Source organism: Protobothrops mucrosquamatus, unplaced genomic scaffold, assembly GCF_001527695.2.
Source record: "Protobothrops mucrosquamatus isolate PMUCROS unplaced genomic scaffold, P.Mucros_1.0 scaffold276, whole genome shotgun sequence".
NCBI lineage: Eukaryota > Metazoa > Chordata > Lepidosauria > Squamata > Viperidae > Protobothrops > Protobothrops mucrosquamatus.
This window is the reverse complement of record NW_015386620.1, coordinates 1085931-1110938: the sequence shown is the minus strand read 5'-3', so window position 1 is coordinate 1110938 and position 25008 is coordinate 1085931. Positions and strand designations below refer to the sequence as shown.

The 25008-nt window shown below is 36.6% G+C and overlaps 2 protein-coding genes across 2 annotated transcripts in view; one reads left to right on the top strand and one right to left on the bottom strand.

The window, feature by feature from the left end:
* The first annotated feature begins 1588 nt into the window (after positions 1-1588).
* Positions 1589-8824, top strand: NOL7 (nucleolar protein 7). The gene is made up of 8 exons (XM_015814704.1): positions 1589-1767; positions 2988-3048; positions 3901-3956; positions 4762-4787; positions 5387-5462; positions 6509-6630; positions 6716-6793; positions 7969-8824. Exons 1-8 carry the CDS (start codon positions 1589-1591, stop codon positions 8034-8036), a joined length of 666 nt encoding a protein of 221 aa, XP_015670190.1. The 3' UTR covers positions 8037-8824.
* Positions 8825-11618: 2794 nt separating this feature from the next.
* Positions 11619-25008, bottom strand: part of RANBP9 (RAN binding protein 9) — a 32713-nt gene continuing 19323 nt past the window's right edge. Inside the window, exons 4-13 of the mRNA XM_015814692.1 lie at positions 23827-23849; positions 22610-22794; positions 20606-20718; positions 19738-19846; positions 18711-18901; positions 17786-17933; positions 16633-16754; positions 14722-14873; positions 13299-13410; positions 11619-12583 (exon numbers count right to left, since the gene is read on the bottom strand). Of these exons, the coding sequence (XP_015670178.1) occupies positions 12453-12583; positions 13299-13410; positions 14722-14873; positions 16633-16754; positions 17786-17933; positions 18711-18901; positions 19738-19846; positions 20606-20718; positions 22610-22794; positions 23827-23849 (1286 nt within the window). The 3' untranslated portion in view covers positions 11619-12452. The remainder of the gene's footprint in view (positions 12584-13298; positions 13411-14721; positions 14874-16632; positions 16755-17785; positions 17934-18710; positions 18902-19737; positions 19847-20605; positions 20719-22609; positions 22795-23826; positions 23850-25008) is intronic.

Genomic DNA, 25008 nt, shown 5'->3' with positions numbered 1-25008 from the left:
CTTGCCTGCAGAACCTGTGAGTGCTCCAACACTGGAGGTTTTTAAGAAGAGATTGGGCAACCATTTGTCCAAAATGATATATCCTGGTTTAGGACTAGAAGACCTTCAAGGTCCCTTCCAGCTGTTAACTCTGTTATTCTTGTAACTGTGCCCTTGCTCTGTGGGGCTTGAGGATGGCCAATGGCAGTCCAGTGAACAGGAAGTGAAGAAGATAATGGTCAGCTGGGGAAACAGGGAGGCAGCAGCAGGTAGATGGTGGTGGCCGAATACAGTGATGTCTTCATCTTTGCCATTCTGTGCAGGACGCCAAAAGAGCAGAGATGGAAAGGAGATAGGCAGGTGGTGGAGTTGAAGCAGAAACAGTTTGTTCAAGATGGGAAAAGTGAGAAATCCCTGCCTATACGACTGCTTAGTCCTTGTTTAATCACTGCAACACAACTGTTGTTAAGCAGCATGGTCACTTGATGTTTTAACAACTGCTTTGCTTAGAAAAAAAATTCTGATCCATTAAATAAGGATTATCTGTAATGGGATTTGCACCCTTTCACGCTTGTCTATGTCTCCTACAATAGAAGAGGAAATGGATCTGAAAGTGGGGGTTTCAGAGCAATTGTGATTGTCTATTGCTGTGTCTACTAGGAAATACAAGGTAGACCAAAATAAATCAACTTTTATGCAGTCTTTTGGGGTGTTAAATTTGCCACGAGAATACTGAAATCAATTGCCTTCCTAACATGGTAGTGAGAAGAGCTCAGAGCAAAGGCTTGGCCGTAGATTGTGCAAGTTATTTTTTTTCATACAACATTGAAGCCAGGATGCAGTGAACCCTAGTGAACTGTCCAGCTGTTCCAATCTGCTAATGGAAAAGCAGTCAGCAATTTTCCATTGTGTTTGGGGAAGGTTGTTACATTTGGCCGGCCGAACTCTAGTGGCCGTCTGACTTTTCGGTCCAATTACAACAGCCCGGATTTTGGACTACACTTCCTACCACTCCAACTATCACTCCCTTAGTTTGCCGTTCAAAATGAAGGCGGGCGATTTATTAAAAAACGTTCATCTAAAGCAGGGGTAGTCAACCTTGGCTCTTTTATGACTCGTGGACTTCAACTCCCAGAATTCCTGAGCCAGCACAGCTGGCTCAGGAATTCTGGGAGTTGAAGTCCACGAGTCATAAAAGAGCCAAGGTTGACTACCCCTGATCTAAAGCACAGACAGACACACCGAAAGGGCATGAGCCGGACCCGCTATTCGTTTTGGGAAGAGCGAGAAGCATAAAACGCTTCCATTGGTGTCAGAAAAACGTCCGAACCTACATTTTGGGTTCTTCTTTCCCGCGGTCCTTATAAAAAACCCTTTAGTTTTAACGCACAGTTACAGGTATTTTACACTGTAAATTGTCTCTGTTGTCTCCACAAATCACCAACGAGATGGTTTTGTTTTAAAACGCTCTAATACGGAGAGAAGAGGTTGCCTTCCGGGCATTTTAAAATTCTATTTTTGACAGCTCCCTTCCTCGGAACGCGAAGGGAAGCGGGCCGATTGCTTCCGGCCATAGAGTTCGAAGTTAACCGGAAGTTAGGTTAGCAAGATGGAGGCGCGCGGTGATGGCGCTAAGGCGAGGGAGGAAAAGGAACCGGCGGTTGTGGTGGCCGCCGCTGCCTTTTCCGACGGGGAAGAAAGCGACGAGGCCCCAGAGGAGGTGACTTTCGAGAGGGCGCGGGAGGCCGCTGCGGAGGAGCGCCGGCTGGCGGGGGAGCGCGCCCGCAGGTAACGCACAAGCCCTCCGGCAACCCTGGCGAGAACCGGCGCGGCCCCAGGGGCAAGCGGGGAGGGCAGCTTCGGAGCGGCCTCACCGCCCTGCCCTGCCGATTGCACGCCCTCCTGGGAGCGCTGCCCCGGCGCAGCAAGGCAGAGAAGCCAAAAGCAAACCGAGGCAGCGGGAGGTTGCATTTAAAGCCAACGCAGCGGGACTTTTCAGGAGTGGCCCTTTGTCCGATACTGCCAACGCTGATTTTTCTAGCCAGGCTTTCCGTAGGAATTTCCCTTCTTCCCTAACTCCACTCACCACTGTCTTTGGCCTCATTGTTTATGGAAGCAGTTGTAAAGCTGCCTCTCGTACCCAGAGCACCTGAGGGCGGGACAGGAAGTAACGGATGGAAACTTATAAAAAGAGAGACCCAACCTAGAACTCAGGTGATCCTGATGACACAGGTAAACCTCCAGGTGGCCTCAATGACTCTCTAAAACAGTGTTTCTCAACCTTGACCATTTTAAGGCATGTGGACTTCAACTCCCAGAATTCCACAGCCAGCATTGCTGGCTGTGGAATTCTGGGAGTTGAAGTCCACATGCCTTAAAATGGTCAAGGTTGAGAAACACTGCTCTAAAAGAATGCAAATGACCAGCTGTCTGCAAGGAGTATAAATCCTTCCATTCCCCACCATCCAGTCAGAGCTGAAGAAGCTTCTTGGAGGAGAAGTGAAACGTCTTCAAAGAAACACAAGAAAGTCCAGTTGCTTTGTGAAAAAGCATTTTTGGGACAACAATGACCTGGATGATTGAGAATCTCCATAGAAATCTAGAACTATGGAGAAGTTTCCTGACAGTGAGAACAATTAATCGAAGGAACGGCTGGCCTCCCGAAGTTGCAGGTGCTCCATCACTGATTCTTTCTAAAAAAGAGATTGGACAACCACTTGTCTGTAATGGTTTAGGGTCTCCTGCTTGAGCAGGGGGTTGGACTTGAAGACCTCCAAGATCCCTTCCAACTCTGTATTCTGTTAGTGTTCTGGGTGATAATGCGCATTGGAAGAATAAAGACTGTAACCATTATGACACATCCCAGTAGCCATTTTTTTAAAAAAGAAAAACCTCCCTTAATTACATCACCTTGTACGTAGGCAACACTTTGTGAAAGCGTTCAGCTTTGACTATGGAGAAAATGCTTATTTTTTAAAATCCATTCATGTCTTATTTTGCTTCCTTAGAGAAAAGGCCTTATTGAAAGAAAAGAGACGACACAGAGAAGAACTATTTAAGGAACAAAAGGTAATTTTGCATCTCATGTTCATAATTCTTTAGATTGTTTGAAATGCTAATTGTACTTATCATGCTTCGTTAAATATAAAAAGGTTCAGATGTGTTTACACCCTACCTAGGAATAAATTTCATTACAATTTATATTATATTTCACTGTAAGTTTGACTACATATACAGCCTCCTGATTTTGTGAGAATTTGTAACAGCATGTTGAAATTATTGAACAAGGATTTGTCTTAATGAAAAGCTATGTAAGTGTTGCTGTTGTACCTCCAAGTGTTCCAGTTACCATTTTAAAGTGGCCTTTCTTAATGTGCCCTCCAAATGAGCTGGACTTGATTGAGGATGATATGAGTTTTGTTCAGAATATCCAAAGAGAACCAGACTGCGCAAGGCCCTTTTAAGCAATGAAAATGACAAGAGAATATGCGCTGAATGCAGTAAATCATACAGAAGTGAACTGTTCTTAGGGATTTATTTCTCACCATGAAAACTTTATACTATCAGGATATGTGGCAGTTTGAAAAAGTAAACCCCTTGGTGCTATTATTACAATCTGAAAGTAGGTAATTCTGAGACAATAACAAGCAACTTATTACGCAGAGATTTTCAGCTCGCATCACAAGTGATCAAGGATTTTGGGAGTTATAGGTGGGAAATATCTGGAGGGTACTATGTTTCGGTACCATTTCAATATGTGCTTGATTTAATTATTACATTATTGTTATAATGTAACTATATTTTCATAAGATCTGTTGCCTTAAATTAACTAGATCTACAGTTTATAATTAACCAAAAATTATTATAGGACTAAGTTAATGTCTAGAAATAGTATTAACTGGAAAATTTTTATCTTCTCAGAAAAGAAAGCTGCTTCCTGAAAACGTCTTGGAGGAATTAGCATCCACACCCAAAAGGTAGACAAATATGTTCTGGGCTACATGTGACTATTCTAGGTTTTGAGCTACATTTTATCTTGGTCTGCAATCCTGAGAAATAGTTAATTCCATCATTTCTCTCAGGCTTCCATAAATGACAGTACTATGTGTTTATCAAATTGTATTACAGGTAGGCCTTGACTTATAATCATTCAATTTAGTGATTGTTCAAAGTTATAACGGCACTGAAAAAAGTGAGTTATAACTATTTTTCACACTTACAACTGTTGCGGCATTCCTATGGTCACATGATCAAAATTTGGACAGTGGCAACTATTTCCTATTTATGATGGTTGCAGTAACCTGGGGTCATGGGATCACCTTTTGTGATCCTTTGACAAGCAAAGTGAATGGGGAAGCCAGATTCACATATAAACTGTGTTACTAAACAACTGCAGAGATTCACTTAACTGTGGCAAGAAAAGTCGTAAAATGGGGCAAGACTCATTTTTTTGCTTAGCAATAGAAATTTTGGGCTCTATTGTGGTTGTAAGTCAAGGACCACCTATATAAGGCATTTGTGAAACTAAAAATAACTTGTGATGTAAGAAACAGCTTGAAATCTTTTTCTGTTAATGAGTCAAGTACTTGACTATTTTTATACCTACCTGAAAGAAATTATTTCCTCCAGTTCAAAAATTTCTGTCAATTTCTGAAAAGAAAGAGTGTGAGGAATTTACAATCTGTCATATGAAATTCATATGTTTTAGTTAGCTCAGTACTGATACTTTGCATGTAAATAACTTTTTATTAATAGATTATGAAATCTCTTTTCTTCCTTTAGCACAAATCAGACATCTGATGAGCAAGGTATGTATAAAAGTCTACTTTTTATGTTACCTCTACTGTGTTCTTTATCATATTGTGAATATAGTATAAAGTGTGTCTTAAGATCCATATTCCGTCTAATACAACAAGCTAAGTGTCAAATAGAGAAGCTGAGCAGAATGATTTGAAAAAATATAAAGTAATATTTAATACATGAAATAGATGAACACATAAAATACCTTGTCTCTGATGCCCGTACAGATGGCTTCTAAAAGGTTAGAATAATGATGTGAAAGCCTTAGTCAATAAGACAGTACCCTACATACAAAAATATTACTGTTCCTTAATATTGATCTGTAAATACTTCTATGCACTTTTTTTTAAATTTGGCAATTTTGTAATCCCATTCTGTTCAGATAAAAACCAAGTTGATTGTTAAGAACAATTTGCTATGGGACATCATGTAAATCTAGGTTAGCAGAGTTGTCTCCATGAGCAAGTGCAAGTGAAGGACTCTGGCTTTATCCTTGTAGAAGTCAAGAGGACAAATTTAAGCAAGAGTTTCTAGAATCCTGATTTGAAATTTGTTGAAATGTTACTTTCATATGGCCTTTAAATTCAGTACATATATTGATTTGTAGATCAGAATGTTGAAGATGAAGTTGAAAATCAAGAAGATTCAGAAAAAGACTCAAAAGAAGAAAGTTTGGCGGCAAGGTATGGCTTAGATTAGCCTTCCCAATTTTGGATACCCTCTGGATGTATATACCAAGTCTCTGAATTTCTTGACCCCAGGTTTAGCAAGCCTTGGTTGTTCTTATTTAGTATAATGAACTTTAATTATTAAGTAATTTCAAGAAAAGCTCACATCTTTGCAAAATCTGATTTCCTTATTGTTCCCTCATGTGGTTAGAATATATGAAATTTATTCTCAAATAAAAGCAGCATTCTCATTTAGGCAGTTGTAGATATACTTGTTCAAATTGCTGAGATGTCCTCTACTTTCATAATGTTCCAAATTAAATTACGTTAAGAAGAGAGGCCACTGTTAGTTAAAATCGAAGTCACTCTTACATTTAGCCTTTAGAATTACTTTGTTTTAGCTTCAAAAGGTTCCTATAGCTATAGAATTGATGTGGTGCATGGCAAAGAAGCCTGTATTATGGATGGTGGGGCTTTGTAATGAACTAGAGTAATTCTTAAATATTGTTATAATAAACATATTTGCCATTGCATATTATTTTGTTTGAAGCAGTTTTTTTGCAATAGTGTAAACCTGAAAGTCAATATCATGAAAATTATTGGCCTCAGATGCACCATTCCAACTGAGGTACCAGTTGTAGACAAAGGGCAAACTGTGTAAGTGGCACCACTGTATGTAAACTAAATATCTGAAATAACAAAACTCTTGATAAGCTTGAGTTTAGTTTTACTTCATGCTGCAACTAGCAATTCTTCAAATTAAACTGCTTAATCTGAACCTAAATGAGCCATATCTACCTACCGGTACCTACTATTCTTACTTTATTGTAAACCTGCCCAAAGTCTTGGGAGTTGGAACAGTCCTGCCCAGAATCATGAGAGTGAGGGAGTATAACCATGTAAATACATAAATAATTGAAATATATTTAGATGTTACTTTGTTTGCATGTTATTGCTTTATTTGGTCAATAGGGCAAAAAAATAGGGAATGTGGTTTTGCTTCTGTAAAATGAAGTAAAAAACCAAGGCAGTAAATATGTTAACTGTTTCTTTATCATTAGATGCCCCCCAAATTATATGGCTGTACGGTTAAAAGACCAGGAGCTAACCAATCAACAGCAACAGGAAGCCAAAGACTTTATACAAAGACAGCTTTATGGAGCAAGCTGCAATCGAACTACTGGTAAAGGAGCTTTGCATAATGCACTTACAAAATATACTGATTGTGTGACAATTATAATTCAGTTACATCCCTCTTGTTATTCCAGCAAATCAATATTTTTCTGTTGAAAGCAAGAAGAAACCAGTTAAAAAAGCTGCGATCCAGTTTGTGAATAAATCTTGGGGTAAGATGATATTCCTTTGTTTGTCTTATAGCAACAATTGAAAAGAGCTTTTGTAGTGATTGTGCTTTTATCGACTTCAGTATTTTAATCTCAGGTTTTGCATTGTACGCCCCTTTTTCTTTTAACTGAGGAACATATACTAAAAGTGAAAATCTGGTCCAAAATAACTGCTCTAGTCATTTTGAAGGATTTCTATCAAAATGGTAATTTTCCACATACCCCCACATATGAAAAACAAAAATACAGTCAAGTATAACACAAGCACAAGTAGCATGAGAGACATTGATACCCTTGGAATATGATTAAGAAGCTTGAATGTGAAATTGAACGATAAAGCTGTCCATGTAATTTAAGATTTGTTTACTTCTGAGCATATTCAAGATGTCTTACCATTCAAAGCACCTGTGGTCTTGAACAGGCACATGTGACAGCACATATAGTCAATTTTAGTTCATTTTAAAAAGCAAACGGGGTCCGACCTGGTAACAGTTGGAGTCGAGACCATCAGGAGATTCCAGGATTGTAGGCTCCCATGGAAAGTGAAAGGGGAAAAAAATGCATAAGGTAGCAGATGTCAAACTGCTTCAGTATTTTTTCCAGGAAGATGAAATAGATGTGCTTATTTGAGAATTGTAATTTATATATAAGGCCATGTGAGTTTGTGAAGGGTCTAAGACCTGAATGAAAACCTTTGTAGTTTGCAAATCCTGTAAAGGCTTCCTAGGAACAATACACATTTTTGTATTTATTCCTATAAGATTGGAGAGTGAGTTCTGATATTAGTAGTTATCCGATTCATCGCCTAGATACCAGGTGAGGAATAAAAGAGGCAAGGTACTTTGTCTCTCTGGGCTACCAAATCGATGACATTACAGAAAGGTACAGGAAACAATCTCAAATTCTAGAGATGGAAGGAAGACTTTTCCCCCCCTTTCTGCTTGATTACCATGACATGAGCATAATGGCAATCCCAACCAAATTGTTCACGAATACTGTATATGCGGTAGACGTATAGTTTTAGTTGTTTTTTATCGATTCTGTTGAGAGTGAATGGAAAATGTTTTCTTAAATGGGACTGCTCAGTCAGTGAATCCAAGCTTTTATGGAACCTACAGCAACAATTTTACTATTATTGAATTCTGTTTTCAACTAATTGTTTGTTTTCTTGTTCCTAGGTAAAGTAAAAAAAGAAAAAGCTACTCGGTTTACAAAACATTGGGTATCTTCAAAAATAATTCCCTGAAATATTTTGCTGTTGCTTATGTACAATATCACTGCAAAATGTCTTGTATTTGAATTATATAATGTCCTTGCTATTGTTTTATATATTGTTAACATTTTTATGATTTCTGTTTTCATTTAAGGAGAATTAAAAAGGATAACCTAAATTAGGATCTTGCAATGTATGATCCAACTAAAAGTAATTTTATCTGGGTCTTTTGAACTCAAGTTACACTTTTGATTGAATGAGAGATTGGTTTCTTAAATATTTTTGATACTCTTTTTCCTAAAGCACTTTTTAACATTGCCTCTCCTACATTCGTAAATTGACTTACTAATGTACCCAGGGCATCTTTTTGGAAGTACATTTCAGTTGTAAAAAGAAGATATATCTTGAAATAATGTGTATATAGGTTTGCAAATATGGGAAATATTACACAAAACATTGAATCTAGTTTTCCTGAAAATAATTCCCATGGAATTGGTAAATGTTCCAACAAGTAGGCTTTCTAGGTGCCTATGGGAACCAGAAGCAAGATGTGAGTCAGTAGGAATTCCTAATTCATTAACTGCCTGTCCCTATGGCTCACTTACTAGGAGGAGAGGCATAGCCAAATGGTCCAATGCAAGAAGTCAGCAGAGAATACTTACAATAGGCAATGGTATAGTTATAATCCAGTCCTGATTTTTTTTAGGAGTCAACACCAACAGCAAAGCAGGTCCAAAGGATTTATAGAACGCTACGCCAGAGCAAAAATCAGGTTGACAGGGAATTTATTTCATGTTTGGCTCCTTTCCAGTAAAAAAAAATTAAAACTTGGAACCTGATGTCCTTCATCTGAATGATTTTTATACTGATCAGAACTAACTGTAGAAATTGAGCTATTCAGGAGGAGGTTCCCAGTATGTTAAGCAGACCACTATTCTTAAGATGTTAAGTAATTGGGCAAGCCCTTTTTTCTTCGCCCTTTGTCTCTTGATGGGGTAATCCCATAGTTCTTGTAGCCCAGATCTACGAATCGATCTGAATCCTGGTTAGAATTAGGTAATGGAAGGTGGCTCCACTAAGATCTCAGTATTATTCCCTGATGTCACTGGATTATATTAATTTGGCTTTTTATACTCAAATTCTGTTCTCCCTATTCCTCCAAGGGAATTGGGATAACAGCTGGCATTATATGTCAAGTCATTGCTGACTCTTAGCAACCATATAAATTTTATCTGCCCCTAACCTGATGCTTCAAATCTTTCAGCAGTGGTATGTATATTCATTGCACTGTGTCTGGATCCATCCTTTTTCATCCACCTTTCTAATATTAGATCCTTGTCCAGAGTGCTGTCTTATGCCCAGAGTAGGATCACTAGAGTCTGTTCATTGGCAGCTCAAGTGAGAACTCTGGGTTGATTTCGTTTATGTGATTTATTTTTTGGCTGTCCATAGTATTCTCAAGAGCAGCGGTTCTCAACCTATGGGTCGCGACCCCATTTGGGGTCGATCGACCATTTCACGGGGGTCGCCAAGCAAGGCTGCCCGCCATTTTTTTCCCCTTTTCCGGCGGGTGCCTTACCTCCCTTGGGCTGGGCCAGCTGGTGGTCGGCCTGCTCCGTCTCTGCCGCTTGCCAGCTATGCCTCAGCCGGCGCAGGGGGCGGAACCACGCATGCGCGGCTCTCCCGAGGGAAAGTCCTCGACTTACGACCGGTTGGGTAGTCCTCGACTTACGACCGGTTTAGTCCTCGACTTACGACCGGTTGGGGGTCGCGGCATTAAAAAGGTTGAGAACCACTGCTCAAGAGTCTTCAACAACCAAAATTCAAAAGCGTCAATACTCTTCCTATCCAACTTTTCAAAGTTCAAAGATACATAATCAGGAAGCTAACTTGTATTAAATCTAGTGGTTATTGTATTCAGAGCTGATCACATCACCCCTTCAAATTTGGAGACTCAATGGATTGACTTTGCAGAAGCTGAAACTCTGTAGAGCTTTACATCTATAGCAGGGGTAGTCAACCTTGGCTCTTTTATGACTCGTGGACTTCAACTCCCAGAATTCCTGAGCCAGCTAAGCTGGCTCAGGAATTCTGGGAATTGAAGTCCACGAGTCATAAAAGAGCCAAGGTTGACTACCCCTGATCTATAGCTATAACGAAGGGGTAGGCTGAGTAACAAAATNCTCTGTAGAGCTTTACATCTATAGCAGGGGTAGTCAACCTTGGCTCTTTTATGACTCGTGGACTTCAACTCCCAGAATTCCTGAGCCAGCTAAGCTGGCTCAGGAATTCTGGGAATTGAAGTCCACGAGTCATAAAAGAGCCAAGGTTGACTACCCCTGATCTATAGCTATAACGAAGGGGTAGGCTGAGTAACAAAATGGGATGTGATACTGATAATGATAGCCAGCCAATCTTCGCCTTGCAAATTCTGCCTATCACAGCCTTGGGAAAGTACTGCTCTGCTACTAATGTTGCACTTTTCATCAGATTTTTTTTTTAAATTTGCTTGGAAGACATACAAGACTGACACTATTCTTTTCATTCTATGAATAGACCTGAGCTAGTATGCTGATAAATTGCTGCAAATGGTATACCTTCTTTACAAAATAGAGCATAATATAGGTCAGTGTTTCTCAACCTTGACAATTTTAAGGCATGTGGACTTCAACTCCCAGAATTCCACAGCCAGCAATGCTGGCTGTGGAACTCTGGGAGTTGAAGTCCACATGCCTTAAAATTGTCAAGGTTGAGAAACACTGATATAGGTAAAACTATCGTGCTCAAGTGGGGCATAATCCAAAATTGTCAGGAGGAGCTAATGTTGCCTACGAGCCAAGAAATCTGTCAAGTCAGAAAAGCAAATGGTTAAGAGCATGGTACAGTGAGAGCAAAAGGCTTACCAAACAAAAGCATCAACAGTTTTTTATGAAGTTGGACCATCTTTGCCCAATATAAGTTCTTTACTTGATAATTCAGGAATGTTTCCTTGCCACTGCATTAAGAGGAACAGGTAGATTATTTCAAGATCTATTCTGGTGAAAGCATAAAAGTTTTCCTGGCTTAATATCTGAAGGAACTACTATCCCTACTATTTTCATTCTCTTCAGACAAAAATAATGAAGCAAATACCTGCATTTTGATTCTTTCCTATTATAGGATAATGTCACATCTTGTATAATGTCCTAATGTTGCTACCATTAATGTCAAATATGAAACAAATATTAGCTCATATGTAGACCCCCTGCTGCACAGAATATAGGATAAGTATAGGGCAGGACCTATGAGAATCACCTTTTGGCTATCCATTGCCTTCACTTGTTGACACTTGGTATAGGTAAACATTCTGCTAACCACTTACACAACTATTTCTGCTTTTATATCAGCTATATATACTTATAAAAAGCAAAAAAACTGCAATAATTCAGGGCAGTTAATTTTGTTTCATCAGCCTTAGGTCATAACATAATTTTAGTCCAGGATAGTCACTTGACATAGCAATAATATTTAAAAGGTGAAAGATTTATATGATCTGAAGAGAAACCAGAGTATTTAAATATTTAAATTTAAATATTTAAATTTTATCTACTTGAATCCAAAATACAACGCAAGCAGAAAAATAAGGTAGCAATCCTACCATATGTAAGTATTTAATGGCTGATTAATTATGGTATCACTACATTTTATTGCAATAGAGTACTCATTTAAGCACTTTTTAAAATGCAGGGTGTACAAAGATTAAATTAAGACTGAAATTGACTAAATATTTGGTTTTTATATAAATAGGCCATAACCACACTGTGTTGACATGTAATACTGTTATAATACAACAGTTAAACAGGTGAGTCTACAAAATAAGTTGTTTGCAGTTAAACAGGAAACAGAGCTGAAACGATCATGTTAAAACAAAAACCACTAGGAAACAGGTTGAGATTGTAAGTAGCAACAAACATATTCACTCAGCTCCTGAGTATTTCAAGTTTTACAGTACACATTAAAAATATTTCTTCCCATCAATACTATACAGCCAAACTGTCAGGTACATATGCAGTTTGCAAATTACATTGATTGATCTATGTAATGAGGGTGAAAGTTGGCAAATTATCCTGCTTGAAGTTTACATCACCCACGTACTAACACATCCACAACATTATCTATTTTGCTCTGCCCTCTAGGAAGGCAGAACTTTTTGGTTTGTTTGTAACAATTCAAAGGTTTTTCAATCTGATGTTACTGATGGTATTTAACTCTGGTTAAAGATGGAAAATATCTCCTAACAGTAATTTAGAAAATCATTTGCATCATGCTGTAAACTAGGAAGCAATGTAAAGCAACAGACCTGTCCTTAGTACATAATTAAAAAAATCCAAACTCCAATTGGCAGAGTTGGTCTACTTTCGTGTTGAATATATGCCACATTATACACCTTTGACATCTTCATATGCATAGCTAGTGTAGATAATCTTCCACTGTGGCAAATGCACAGGATCCAATTCCTGATCGGGCCATCAGACCTAGACACTGTGAAGCCTGTCCCATTGCGAGAGCAAGAGGAGGTTGCTTTGGTAGATTGTGTGTCTCTGAAAAAATTCAACAATGCACTATTTTAACTTGTTTTATTTCTCAAAAAATTAGTACACTAATATTTCTACCCAACTCAAATAACTTATTTTCAAAATTACTGAATGGAATGTTAATTCCAAACTAAGTAGTAGTTTAATTCACTGTGCAGACCATATCAAATCATAAAATGTTAATGCCTCCAATATTTAGTGAATGTTAATAAACCCTTGATAGAAAGTTCTGATGTTCGTGAAAGAGTATGCCCATTTGTATCCTCTCAACTAGTAAATGCAAAGGTGGTCAGCCTGGGTGACACAGTACCTGAATTTCAAGACTGCTTATGGAATGATACCAATTATTTTGGGTGTAATACAGCAATCCTTAGTTTCTAAGTCAGTAGCTGAAATGCCATTATATTTCATATTTCCCTATGACCAGAGGAGTGAAAAAGAAGTTAAGGGTGGGCTAGAGTAGGGGAGAGAGTGAAATGGCTCTCCTATCCTGGCTACTTACAAGCCTCTGAATAAAATTGCTTGTTTGTAGATGGTACATCATGAGTTTGATAATAAATGGCAGTCTCAATGGTTTACGGTACATTTATTTTCTTATAGTCATTCCTCTAAAAAAGTATCAGAAATTCCAGAATTTCCTTCAATAATCAAGTAATTGTGCTTGTTCTGTGCTTAATGTACCTTAACAAGTTTGTATGAAGAAGGAAACTAACAGACTTACCTAGTATTGCACTGTTGAGAACTGAACATACAGGCTCTCTCTGAATAGGATCCAACTGATTTCCAACTGGACTATTCCACGGATCAGAATATGCAAGTAAACTGAACGCATCCTGTTGAGAAAACAAATCTTAGACATTAGTGGCTGGATAGCCATTTATTCTGGAAGCTTCAACTTAGATTACTGCATAAAGCAGGAGAATAGACTTCATGACTTAAATGAGCCCTTCTGTCTATGATTGTATGAATTGTGTCATGACATTTACGTTGTTCTTCCTACTGAAATAAACTAAGACTATTTTCAGTATTACTTTTTACCTTACTCAGATCAAATTTAAATCCCTCACTGGATGCATCGTAATATTTCCCAAAATGTACATTTGAACTATTTTTACCCACTCCCTTTAATATCCTCAACAGATGTCACTTCTGTGTAATAATAATAGTTTCTAGTATTAAACCTCAATAAAGACTGAGAATGTGCTAGTTAAGAATAAAAAGAAGGCAAATATTTAATTTCCTGCAACCGATCCTAATAGGACAACCGCATTCCCTTCAATACAATTCAGTCTTCCCGTCACGCAAAAGGAAAAGCCAACACAATCTCATGCTATCTACATTTTAAGTACCAAGAGAATTAACTTAGCTCAGTGTTGAACTGTGGAGACTTTGCGCTCTCTGCGCTTGGTTGTTTAACTGTAGACATTTCATTACCCAAGAAGGTAGAATCATCAGTATGAGGAAGTATGGGGTTTGCTCTCTGTTTATATAGCTTGCCTTGCCAGTTTTAGTGTGTGTGTGTGGGGGAAGTAGTTTTCTCCTCGGTAATTCCTTGATTTCTGCTTGATTGTTTCCCTTAAACTAATCCTTCTTTATCTGAATATTGGCTGCTGGAGAGGATATGTTTTGGTCTTTTTGTTTCCTTCCTAGTGTTTTTTATTGTGTCTTTTGAATAGCATGTAAACATGGTTTATTTCTATGGGTCTACTGATGGCTGATTTGTCTGAATGCCAGGCTTCCAGATATCCCTAACATTTCTGGATTTGGTTTGGTCTAGGATTGAGAAGAGACAATAAAAAAGCTAAGGAGGAAACAAAAAGACCAGAACACATCCTCTCTAGCAGCCAAACACCCAGATAAACATGGATAAACACCAATCAAGCAAAATATGGTATCCTAATCTAGGAACTACTGAGAAGAAAGCCACATCCCCATCAAAACTGGAAGGAAAAGTTACTATATTTAAGTAGGGAGCAAACCCCATACTTAACTCGTATTGATGATGTTACCTAGTTGGCTAATGAAATGTCTGCAAGCAAACAACAATTTCCCTCTATTATACATCCCCTTACATTGTATAAATGGAGTAAAATCTAAACCTACCATATTATTAGCAATTTCTATACAAAGGTGACATGACTTACTTTGAGCATTTTCTTGTTGGCTGAGTTTTTGCCACACTCCCTTCTTAGTTGTTCGCTCATAGCTTGTAATTCTCTGCCAAAGTGAATCATTCTTTCAATAGCTGCTTGGCTACCACCACACAGTTGGCGTCTTAACTGACTGGAATCCACCTCTAAGAATAACAAGGTGGTAATTAGATAATGATGAAACAATGCAGGTATGGGACATGTTAAAATTTAAATCAGTATTTATATATGTAGCTTATAAAGTATTCGTATGATTGCTATAAATGATGATAACAATGATTCCTGCTTATTTTTTTTCTCTCTCTCTCTAACTAACCAGCCATCTCAGACAGTTAAAAGAGTTGCATGAGAAGTCCCCACTAACTGTATCCCCACAATGTAAATTAGTCTGGGTGACAGGTCTAAAAACATTCAGAGAGTTTGAGCTTCAGCTAGGGATTTGTCTGTGTCCCCCTAGTCCAAGTCCAATACCTTCACCACTCTGCTACACTACCTTCACAGGACACTTGCATGATATACCAACTGCAAAAATTTCAAGGGCACAAATGCCCAGGGAAAATATAGTTTTTACTGCTTTTCTGAAATCACCAAGGAATACAAAACTAACCAATACTTTGAAAAAAAAAGTTCTGCGAAGCTGAGACTAAAGCCAAAAGCTGTGGCAATCTGAAGATCCTCCGCTTCTCTGGAATATACATGCCTGAAATTATTTTTGTGGTTTGGGGAGAGGAGAAGAGGTTAAGGAATAAAATAGCTTCTTTGAACCCTAACAAAAGCTTATGATATTAATTCTATCCCTTTATAAAGAGAATCAGGGCAATTTTGAAAATCCTTCAGACAAAGAAAACCACAATTGTAAGCCTTTTATTAGGCTCATTTCAGTCCTTGTATGAGAATTGCACATGACCTTTTTGTAGGTTGCAAATGTTGCTCTACAACAGTGTTTCTCAACCTTGACAATTTTAAGGCATGTGGACTTCAACTCACAGAATTCCACAGCCAGCAATGCTGGCTGTGGAATTCTGGGAGTTGAAGTCCACATGCCTTAAAATTGTCAAGGTTGAGAAACACTGCTCTACAATATAGTCTCTGAGTATCTAAATGTCTGTTTCTATATACAGCTTTGTACTATATCCCAACTCTTGACCTCTGAAAATTTAACTGATTAGTCACAGAATTATTTTCTGATATTTCTACAGATTAGGCTGTTTTGTATATCAAATAGTAAGACAAAACATACAAAGAATTTAGGCAGTCACCAAAACTACTAAAATCCTACCTGCACATTATCCTGTTCTGTGGACTATAATAGTTCATTTTCTAAAACATTTGTAGAGGGTGTACTGTAGCATCGTTCAGTCTGGTATTTTTTTTTATCTCACATCAGCCATTTGCCAAGAAAATCATGTGGCAGATGCCAAGGCATGCTATTCAACACGGAATAATCAAATGATGGCACGAAGAAGCATACTGAGTAGCATCAAATTACTAAGCACATTGGAGTCTCCATTTTGAGCCCTTGCCTAATCAAATACAACACAAATGGAGCTTATCCCCATTTTAATAGTTTGATCCCATCAATATTCTGTAGCATAGCTGAGCCAGGTAAGGTATCCAACAAAAATAATACTGATTCAAAAAATTGAGATACTAAATATTTATGATGTATTCAGGTGTTTTAGACCTATTCTCATCAGTACGAAGAACATGGACAAAACATGTATCTGGGGGACACCATGTTGTATGTATGAGGTATACTTTGCATAAAATATTTTCATGACAATGTTAAATATATAAACTGACACAAGAATTAAATGTCTTTATCGTTTGGAAATCTTTTCAAATAACAGTAATAAAAAACAATCCTTGCAAAGATAAGATAGGTAAAAAAAAATAATTGCAGACCCATTTCTGTGTCACATTCTTCCATTTCATGATCATGTTTAGAACTACCATTTAAAAAACCATTAGATGATGTCTCTGCAATTCCATTAGAGTAGTGATCTGTTTCCATGTCTACATCATTGCTGTGAACAAAGTAATGGATCATTTTTAGAATTAGATCTCATTTATAAATAGTCACACTGTAATCTACAAGCTAGATGTAGCAGCGTACCACCATTATTTTACTATATATCCACAATACAATTAAATTCTGTTTTAGGCAGATAGTGTAGCCCATGGACGGGGAATCTGCTGCCTCCAGGTTTTGCTGAGCTATAGCTCCCAGCATCCTGCAGTTCTTGATTCTTTCACCACCCTAACCGAGCCTATGCTAGGGTAAGAGAGCCCTTTTCTTACCCTGTGCCAAGATAAGAGAGTCAACATGGAAAAAACAGACTCCCTTACAGCTCAACATGGTGTTAAATGCATTCCCAAAAAGTCCTAAAAATGATAATTTTTGATGACCAAAGGCAGGACAAGAAGCAATGGCTGGAAACTAATCAAAGAGAGAAGCAAGCTAGAACTAAGGAGAAATTTCCTGACAGTTAGAACAATTAACCAGTGGAACAACCTGCCTCCAGAAGCTGTGAATGCTCCAAAACTGGAAGTTTTTAAGAAGAGACTGGACAACCATTTGTCTGAAATGGTGTAGGGTTCCTGCCTGAGCAGGGGGTTGGACTAGAAGACCTCCAAGGTCCCTTCCAACTCTATTATTATTGTTGTTGTTGTTGTTGTTAAATATACAAAATAGGCCTAGCTCTAAATTTTAGGGAGATCAAATCAAGCCATGGGCTTTCTTGCTGCTCTCCTTTGCAATCTGGAAGTTGGCAGGCAGGCAACCTACTCATGCATGATGGGGGTTGGAGTTCTTTTCATAATACTTAACCTATTAACATTATCATATGTTGTCCTTGACATACACAAGAATTGATACTGAGCTACTATCAACCCATTTCTCAGTGGCAGCCCATTTCCCTCTCACTAGAGTGATACAGGAATACTGGAGTGTGGGTGAGGAGAACAAGGGAAGAGTGGAATAGAGTACAATAAAGGGGGAAAAAACACAACAGGTAAGTGAAAAAAAATAGAACTAGACAGAATTACATTTATGTACCTGGAATAGTTGTTGATCTGTTGTGATCTTGTTACATTTATATTATTGAGTTCTGGTACATTTAAACTGGTAGACTGATGTTTACTGTGACAATATGACTGATGAACTTTGTTTGATATCACTCCATTACTGCAACTATTTTCAAAACCTAAAAAAAAAAGGTGAAGGAATCAAATAATGATTTGAATTAATAGAATGTGTTCTTACTTGATTACAGTATATGTAACTCATGTAGTTTGCACACATTAACTAATATAAGCTACATGGACATGCCTATACTATAATCACATAAGAATACATCTTATGCATCAATATAGAAGTTAAGCTAATTTAAAATAAATCCTGATTCTTGCCTCAAAATACTTAGCAACCAATCCTGCTCAGAGGATAGTTCTCTCCCAGAATGCAGTACCATAAACAGCCTGTGTGGACAAACATGGTGTCAGAAGTACAGAGGAAACTTCCCTTCTTACTACTAGGTACACGTCATGACAAGAGCTTCCAAGTGATCTTTATTCTCACAAAGGCGGCATTGGTAGCAGCTATAGCAGTTTGTTGAGTATGTCTTCTTTCTCTTTTTCCTCCTGCCCCATTTCTGATTTTTTTTTTCAAATTTGCGGAATATCAATTAATTTTTATTAAATATTGTTGAAAACAAATGACGTCACACAAAGAAAGAACTCCTCTAAACTAGGTCATATTGTGGAAACTGTTGATAAAAGTGCAACCTGCAGCGAGGACAAAGTATTATAAAACAGCTGGTAACCCATGAAGTAGATACTGGCAAAAAAGGGTCAGTTTCTCCTATTCAACAATCCAGGCCAGGATGCACAACACAAACTATTCCATATGCTAAATGGCAAATGAGCCTAAATTCTGAAGATAAGGAAGTGGCATGTCGTCTTCTTCCTCCCGCCAAACTCACCAGTACAGTGCGTGCTACTTCCTTTGCCCGTTGATAGACTATGGATATTCATTCCATGGCTGGGGCTCATACTAGGACTACTAAATGATCGTGGACTAACAGGATAGCTATCTTGAGATTTTGGACTGTGACCTCCTAGACATCGTACTTCACTGTCTGTACCATTGACCATTTCTATAAACTGTCGTACCCTGGAAAACACGAAGAGAAGTTATTTGTGAAAATTAAACAATAATTTTAAAAACCAAGCTTCTAGTGTTAGCACTAAAGATATGTACAACGGGGGTTTACTGCTATTTTATACAAATAATAGCCAATTGTGCATCTAATTAGACGTGTCTAAATTGATGTATTAAAATAATGAAATAGTAAAGGAAGAAGTCTTCTTCCTCTCTCATAGAAGTTTGTACATTAGAGAATTAAGCGACAACAACATGCATATCCAAAAATAAGTTCCATTCAATCAAATCAGTTTTGCTTGTTGGGTGAGTAGCTATTACAAGGAGATTCTAGGCTTACCTTTTCACCGCTAGGGATTTTTTAAAAAAAAAAACATTTTGACAACAAAAAAGTCTAGAAATGGTGGGACACAACTCTGTAGGTGAAACAATGAATTGCGACACTGACGTTATCTGCGAGCAATAGACATGCAGAAATTAAGACTCAAATAAATGAATGATTATTGGCACCCTTCACAAATACTGGGTGCAAGGAGATTCTATCTTCATTGAATGATCTATTGTAGAATCAACGTAATCAGAAATGTTATGTTTAATCTAGTTTTTTTAATTGTTTTAATCCTGTTTTTAATTCTCATAATTTTTAATTTTGGGATTAAACAATAAGGAAAAGTTTGGAGCCATTATTTTATTATTCATTCAGTGAACATAACGACATAAATTCCCAGATGATCAGTAAAGTAATTTATTTCTATAGGAGCTTGAAAACCATAAAATGGACATATTCCATATTCCCCCAGACTAGGCAGCTATTTATTTACAAATATCTGCTTTACACAAAGACTCACTTCAAAGCAAATAAAAGATTAGGATTTCTTTCTAATAGACTTGGATACAACTGCTGTGTTGTTTCAATGGCCTCTCCCATTCTTCCTGCTAGCACCAGTTTCTGAATTCCTGTTAACAGAAACAAAAACACAAGTTTAAAAATGTACATTTCAGGACCAGTTTAAGCAACAATTGAATACTTTGGGATCTCTCCTCGTCAGTCTTGGTAAGAGTCTGTATTTCTTTCTTTGTTATGACACTATTGATACCTTGGGTGCCACAAATCTCTTTCTAATCATGTGTTACTAAAATTGATGAATTACATATAACTTTGATCAAATGACTAGGATCTAAAGTTAATAATTAAACTAAAAGGATTCAGACAATTGTTTATTTTTAATCTGCTTTAGTTCTAATGCACTGTGTCAAAATATATATAAAATATTCAAGATAGCTTTGGGCACAATTATAAGCTATATTTTATTAGTATCTTAACAATGTATATAGACTGTTTTAAACTGCAAATTGATATTTAACTAATAATAAAGCGTTTAAGCATTACTTCATTGGAAGTGTACTACATATTATTGGGTTTTTTATCAGTTTGTTTATTCAGCTGTTTTTATAAACACATAATATAAATGTAAAAAAATGAAATTAAGTAAATAACCATTATTTTTATTAGGTAACAAGCCAATCAATTTTTTTGTGCATAATCAATTTCTGGCAAAACAAACTTATCATGTTTCTATTGATTATTCAGATATATAAAACAGTGATGAATGAAATATAATATTTGAAATCCAAAGGCCACTTAAGAAGAAGCATTTCTAAATCTGAATATTTAAATTCTTTTAGACTTAACAACACAGCACTATTCAAGCTTACTTTGTCTATTTTTAATGGAAGCTAATTCTTCTAGTACAGTCTGGTCAGTAGATCTAGCAAATGCTTCTGCTGTTGCACAGTATCCATGATGTACCAAATAAGATGAAACCATTCTGTAAAAGAAAGTTAATACAAAATATAGCATGGAGGCAGCTTTACCATTAGGCAATTTATTTACAAGTATCTCTTTTCCTTGAAGATTCACTTCAATACAAACTTTTTATTAGTAGGTTAGGTAAATTTACTCTGAATAAAAATGCTACATTTATTCTAATATACACTGTTAAAAATAAAATATATTATAAAATATAATGATATAAATAAGAATATAATGATATGTATTTACAAGTTATATATATTTAACTTTTCTCAATTTAAAATTGGATACATATGTATATTTAAATACATATGTACATTCAGTTCATTACCAGTTGGAACCAGTGGTGGGATTCAGCCGGTTCGCACCAATTCGGCAGAACCGGTAGCTAATTTTTTGTTGCCCAGGCCAAGAATGGACTTCCAGAAGCTGCATCCACACAGAGAACCGGTTGTTCACATATTTGAATCCCACCATTGGCTGGAACCTAATACTTTAAACAGAACATTCAAGAGTGCCAAAGATAACAAAGACTATCAAAATGGAATTACACACAATGGAGAAATCGTTTAGCATGGTGAGAGATGTGGTAGAAGCAGTAACATAGTGATGTGTAACACATGTAATAACGTGCATGCAAAGAGCATCTTTGTCCTGGACAAAGTAGTTTTGGATATTAAAGAGGAAAGTTTATCTGTATTCTCTATCCATCAAATTTATCCAAGTGTGTCCACATGACTGGTGATTCAAAAACATTAATTACAAATGGCTTTAAAATGAAAAGCAGCAACAGTAGGTAAATGGCATGTGTTAATTTAGCTTTCACTGAAAAAATATACATAATTTTCCATCCTCAATCAAGCAGAATCAAACCTGGAATATACTGCTCATAAAATAATTAAGAGAAAATAATTCTACTCATCTTCCCATCAAATTACTAGAACAGTATTTTCTTAATCCACTTCAGTGCTGACAATTCACAATAACATGAAATACCCTATCATGATTGTGAAGAATCCATAATGACAGGATTGTCAAACAGGGTTCTCTGCTTAATTTCCATGGTATGGTATGAATTAAGGCATGTACAGCTGGAATTAGTGATTAGTTCTAAATCAAGAATATGCTAATTATCCTCTCCGAGTACATGCTGCATACTCTATTGAAAATATCAATATGAAGCATGCAAAGCTTAAAAGAGCAGCAATTAAATTAAAATGATTTTGCCAACTACATTTGCATTTTATAGATCACTTTTAAACTTGAAATTAGTGCGCACACAATAATTCTAACATTTTCAAGCACAAAAATGATTTAAGATGTTCTCATAAAATAGACCTTTTAAATTAGATGCATTATGTAGAACAAGTTTGGACCAGAAATCAATGCAGCCACCACCAAGTTACAGTAATCAGATAATGAGAGTTGTGCAATGCTTCAGATATGAAAGATGGGAAAAATGTTTTGCAAGGAGTATGTATGCATGTGTGTACATACACACACGTGTGTATGTGAGATGTACCATCTGTCTAAAACTCTTTAAAACAACAATGTCTTTTTTCCAGGCTCACATGGCTGCCCTCACAGCATCCCTGGAAAAATATTTTAAAAACTCCATAGTATCCTTTTCCCTTCAAATCCAAAGTGCTGCACAGCCCTACCACATACAAAAAAAGGGTTAACATTTATTGAAAGGAGTTAAATGCATGGTTTTTACATGGAGATAAACTACATCAGATAAAATTACCCTCTCAGGAATCAAAATTGTATTTGCATGTCTTATTTCACTGCACAAATGTACAAGAAATACAGAACAAGATTTGTAGGACCGAAACAGACCAGTTTTAAAATCTCCCAAATTTGAATAGGAATTTAAACAGACACTCATTATAATCTTCAAATCATACTTTTGGATCATCGTCTGCCATTCTCCTTCCCGATCTCCTATAGGGAATCTGTCAATCTGAGCCTGCGTTTTGGTTCTCCATTCGCGCATATAATCTTCAATGTCAAATACAAATGGATGTTGTCCAAAATTAGCATCCACTACTTCTCCAGGTGTTTGAAGTCCAACTGTGGGGTATAGATTTGGCTGCAAGAGATAATTACAATATACAATGTAATCGTACAAAACACAAATAATTTGAAATTAGCATTAAAACCACATAATTAAGCTAATAATTTTTGCATGCTCCACCAACAGAAAAAATAATTGAGTAGTTAATGTTTGAGTTTCAAGGCTATTTAAGAAATCCTCAGGAGGAAAAATTTCACTCAGTGAAACTTGCAGAGTTCTTGCCAATCAGGACAGGCAATACGAGACTTGATAATCTTATGAACTGAATGATCTAGGTTTTAAGAAGTCTGAAGTAGGCCTGTGTCACCAAGAATAAAACAATTATAAAAACAAAAAACAATTGTTGTAATGAACATGTTGATAAAACAAACACTCTTAAATAACGTATTGCTTTTTGGGGGGGATCTTTTGGGGGGGTTAATATGATGGGCAATGTTTTTCAAATCTACCAGAACAAAAAACTTAAAATCAATACGTTCTCATAACGTGATGTAGATGTTATAGCACCATTTCTCAACCTGGCTGTCCTCTAAAAGTGGGCACTTTGCATAATGAATAGCAATATTAGTGCTGAGAATTCGAGAAATAGAAGTCCATCCATCTTGAGGGAATTCAGACTGGGGAAGGCCAGAACTGGTATTAATCTAGTGCAATACTTTTACCTTATTACTGTGCATAAAATCTAGCCATTCCTGTTGTCAGTGCTTCTTTTTATATGTATGAATATGCCAGAAACCTAATCAGAGACCTTCTATATGCAATGGATGTGCTCTACTGCTAAACTTAAAATTCTACATTTGCAAATCCTCCAGATAAAGCATCAAAAGTTAGAAATACGTAACTCCAAACGGTAATCATAATCCCTTAGAATCTTCTGCCATTATTATAAACAAATGCTTATTAAGTAATTTTGATATTTTTAAAATGCACTTTGCTCTTATAATTTTTTTTAAAACAGAACTAACTGAAAAATGCATGTTTACACATGTAAGCAAGGAAAATACTCTTTGGGCACAGATATTTTATACTTCAATACAATAATCTTACCGGCAAGTCTGTAAAAGCAATACCTGTAATCAAGAAATATTTAATTAAAATCTGAGCTGTCACAGTCAACACAAGTCATGCTTTAATGCTCTTGTAGTTAAAATACATCTCTACACGAGAGAAAATATAAACAGCTATTCACTTCTTTTTGCTAGAAAATAAATTTATACAGGCAAGACATCCAATAGTAACCACATTTACATTATTTATATAATTATATTTGAAGAAGGCCAGAAAGCACAGGATTGTCAAAGTATTTATCAAGCACCAATTTACCAAGTAAAATTTTTATTTTCAGCTTCAAGAAAAGCTATTTGAAAAGCTACTTTTTTAGTTTACTCATATGCAGTTTTTTTTCTTAAAAAAAAAAAAAAAAAAGGTGCCGGAACTCACACACGTCATACAACCCGCCTTGCCTACCCTACAAGCTTCCATCCCAAAAAAGGTGCCGGAACTCCGTTCTGGGCATTCTATGAGAAAAAAAGCCCTCCTCATATGAATCATACTCCCATCATTGTGTATCTAACTGCAAAGGATTACCATTCTTTACTTGCTTGTTTGTTTATCAAATTGGAATGACCACCACTTTTGCAAAGAAACATACTCTGGGCAGCATACTATAGTCCAATAAAACAGATATAAAACAATTGTTACCTAAAACCATTACAATAATTATTAAAGAATATTAAAAACTATAATAGTTCTGTATAAAAACAGAAGAAAAGTAATAAGACAGAGGGATATGAATAATAGTGGAGCAACCTTTGAGTTCATCCATCTCCTCAGGTATCTGACCTGCTGGTATAACCAGGTCTTAACTATTATTATACCACATATATTATTCAAATTTTCAAAGTAATTGCAATAAACCTAAACTAGTACATTTCTCCAATGCTTACTTTGTCCAGGTTTAAACGAATACAGTATTATTTAAATGTTACATGATATTATGATTAACAAATGCTTTGTTACTAAATTCAGTAGTAAAATAACCACTGTCTCTTATGTAGCGTTCCAGCTACTAAAGTTTTCTGCTACTGCAGAAATGTAATTCTCATGTGGCAAGTTATTTTGGTGTTATCAAGTCAGATAGGAAGGACAAATACGTAAAGGCAACTCTCTTCTCTTTCTAATACAATGGTGTTTAAATGTTTTAGATTTTCAATATTTCTGTACAAATAT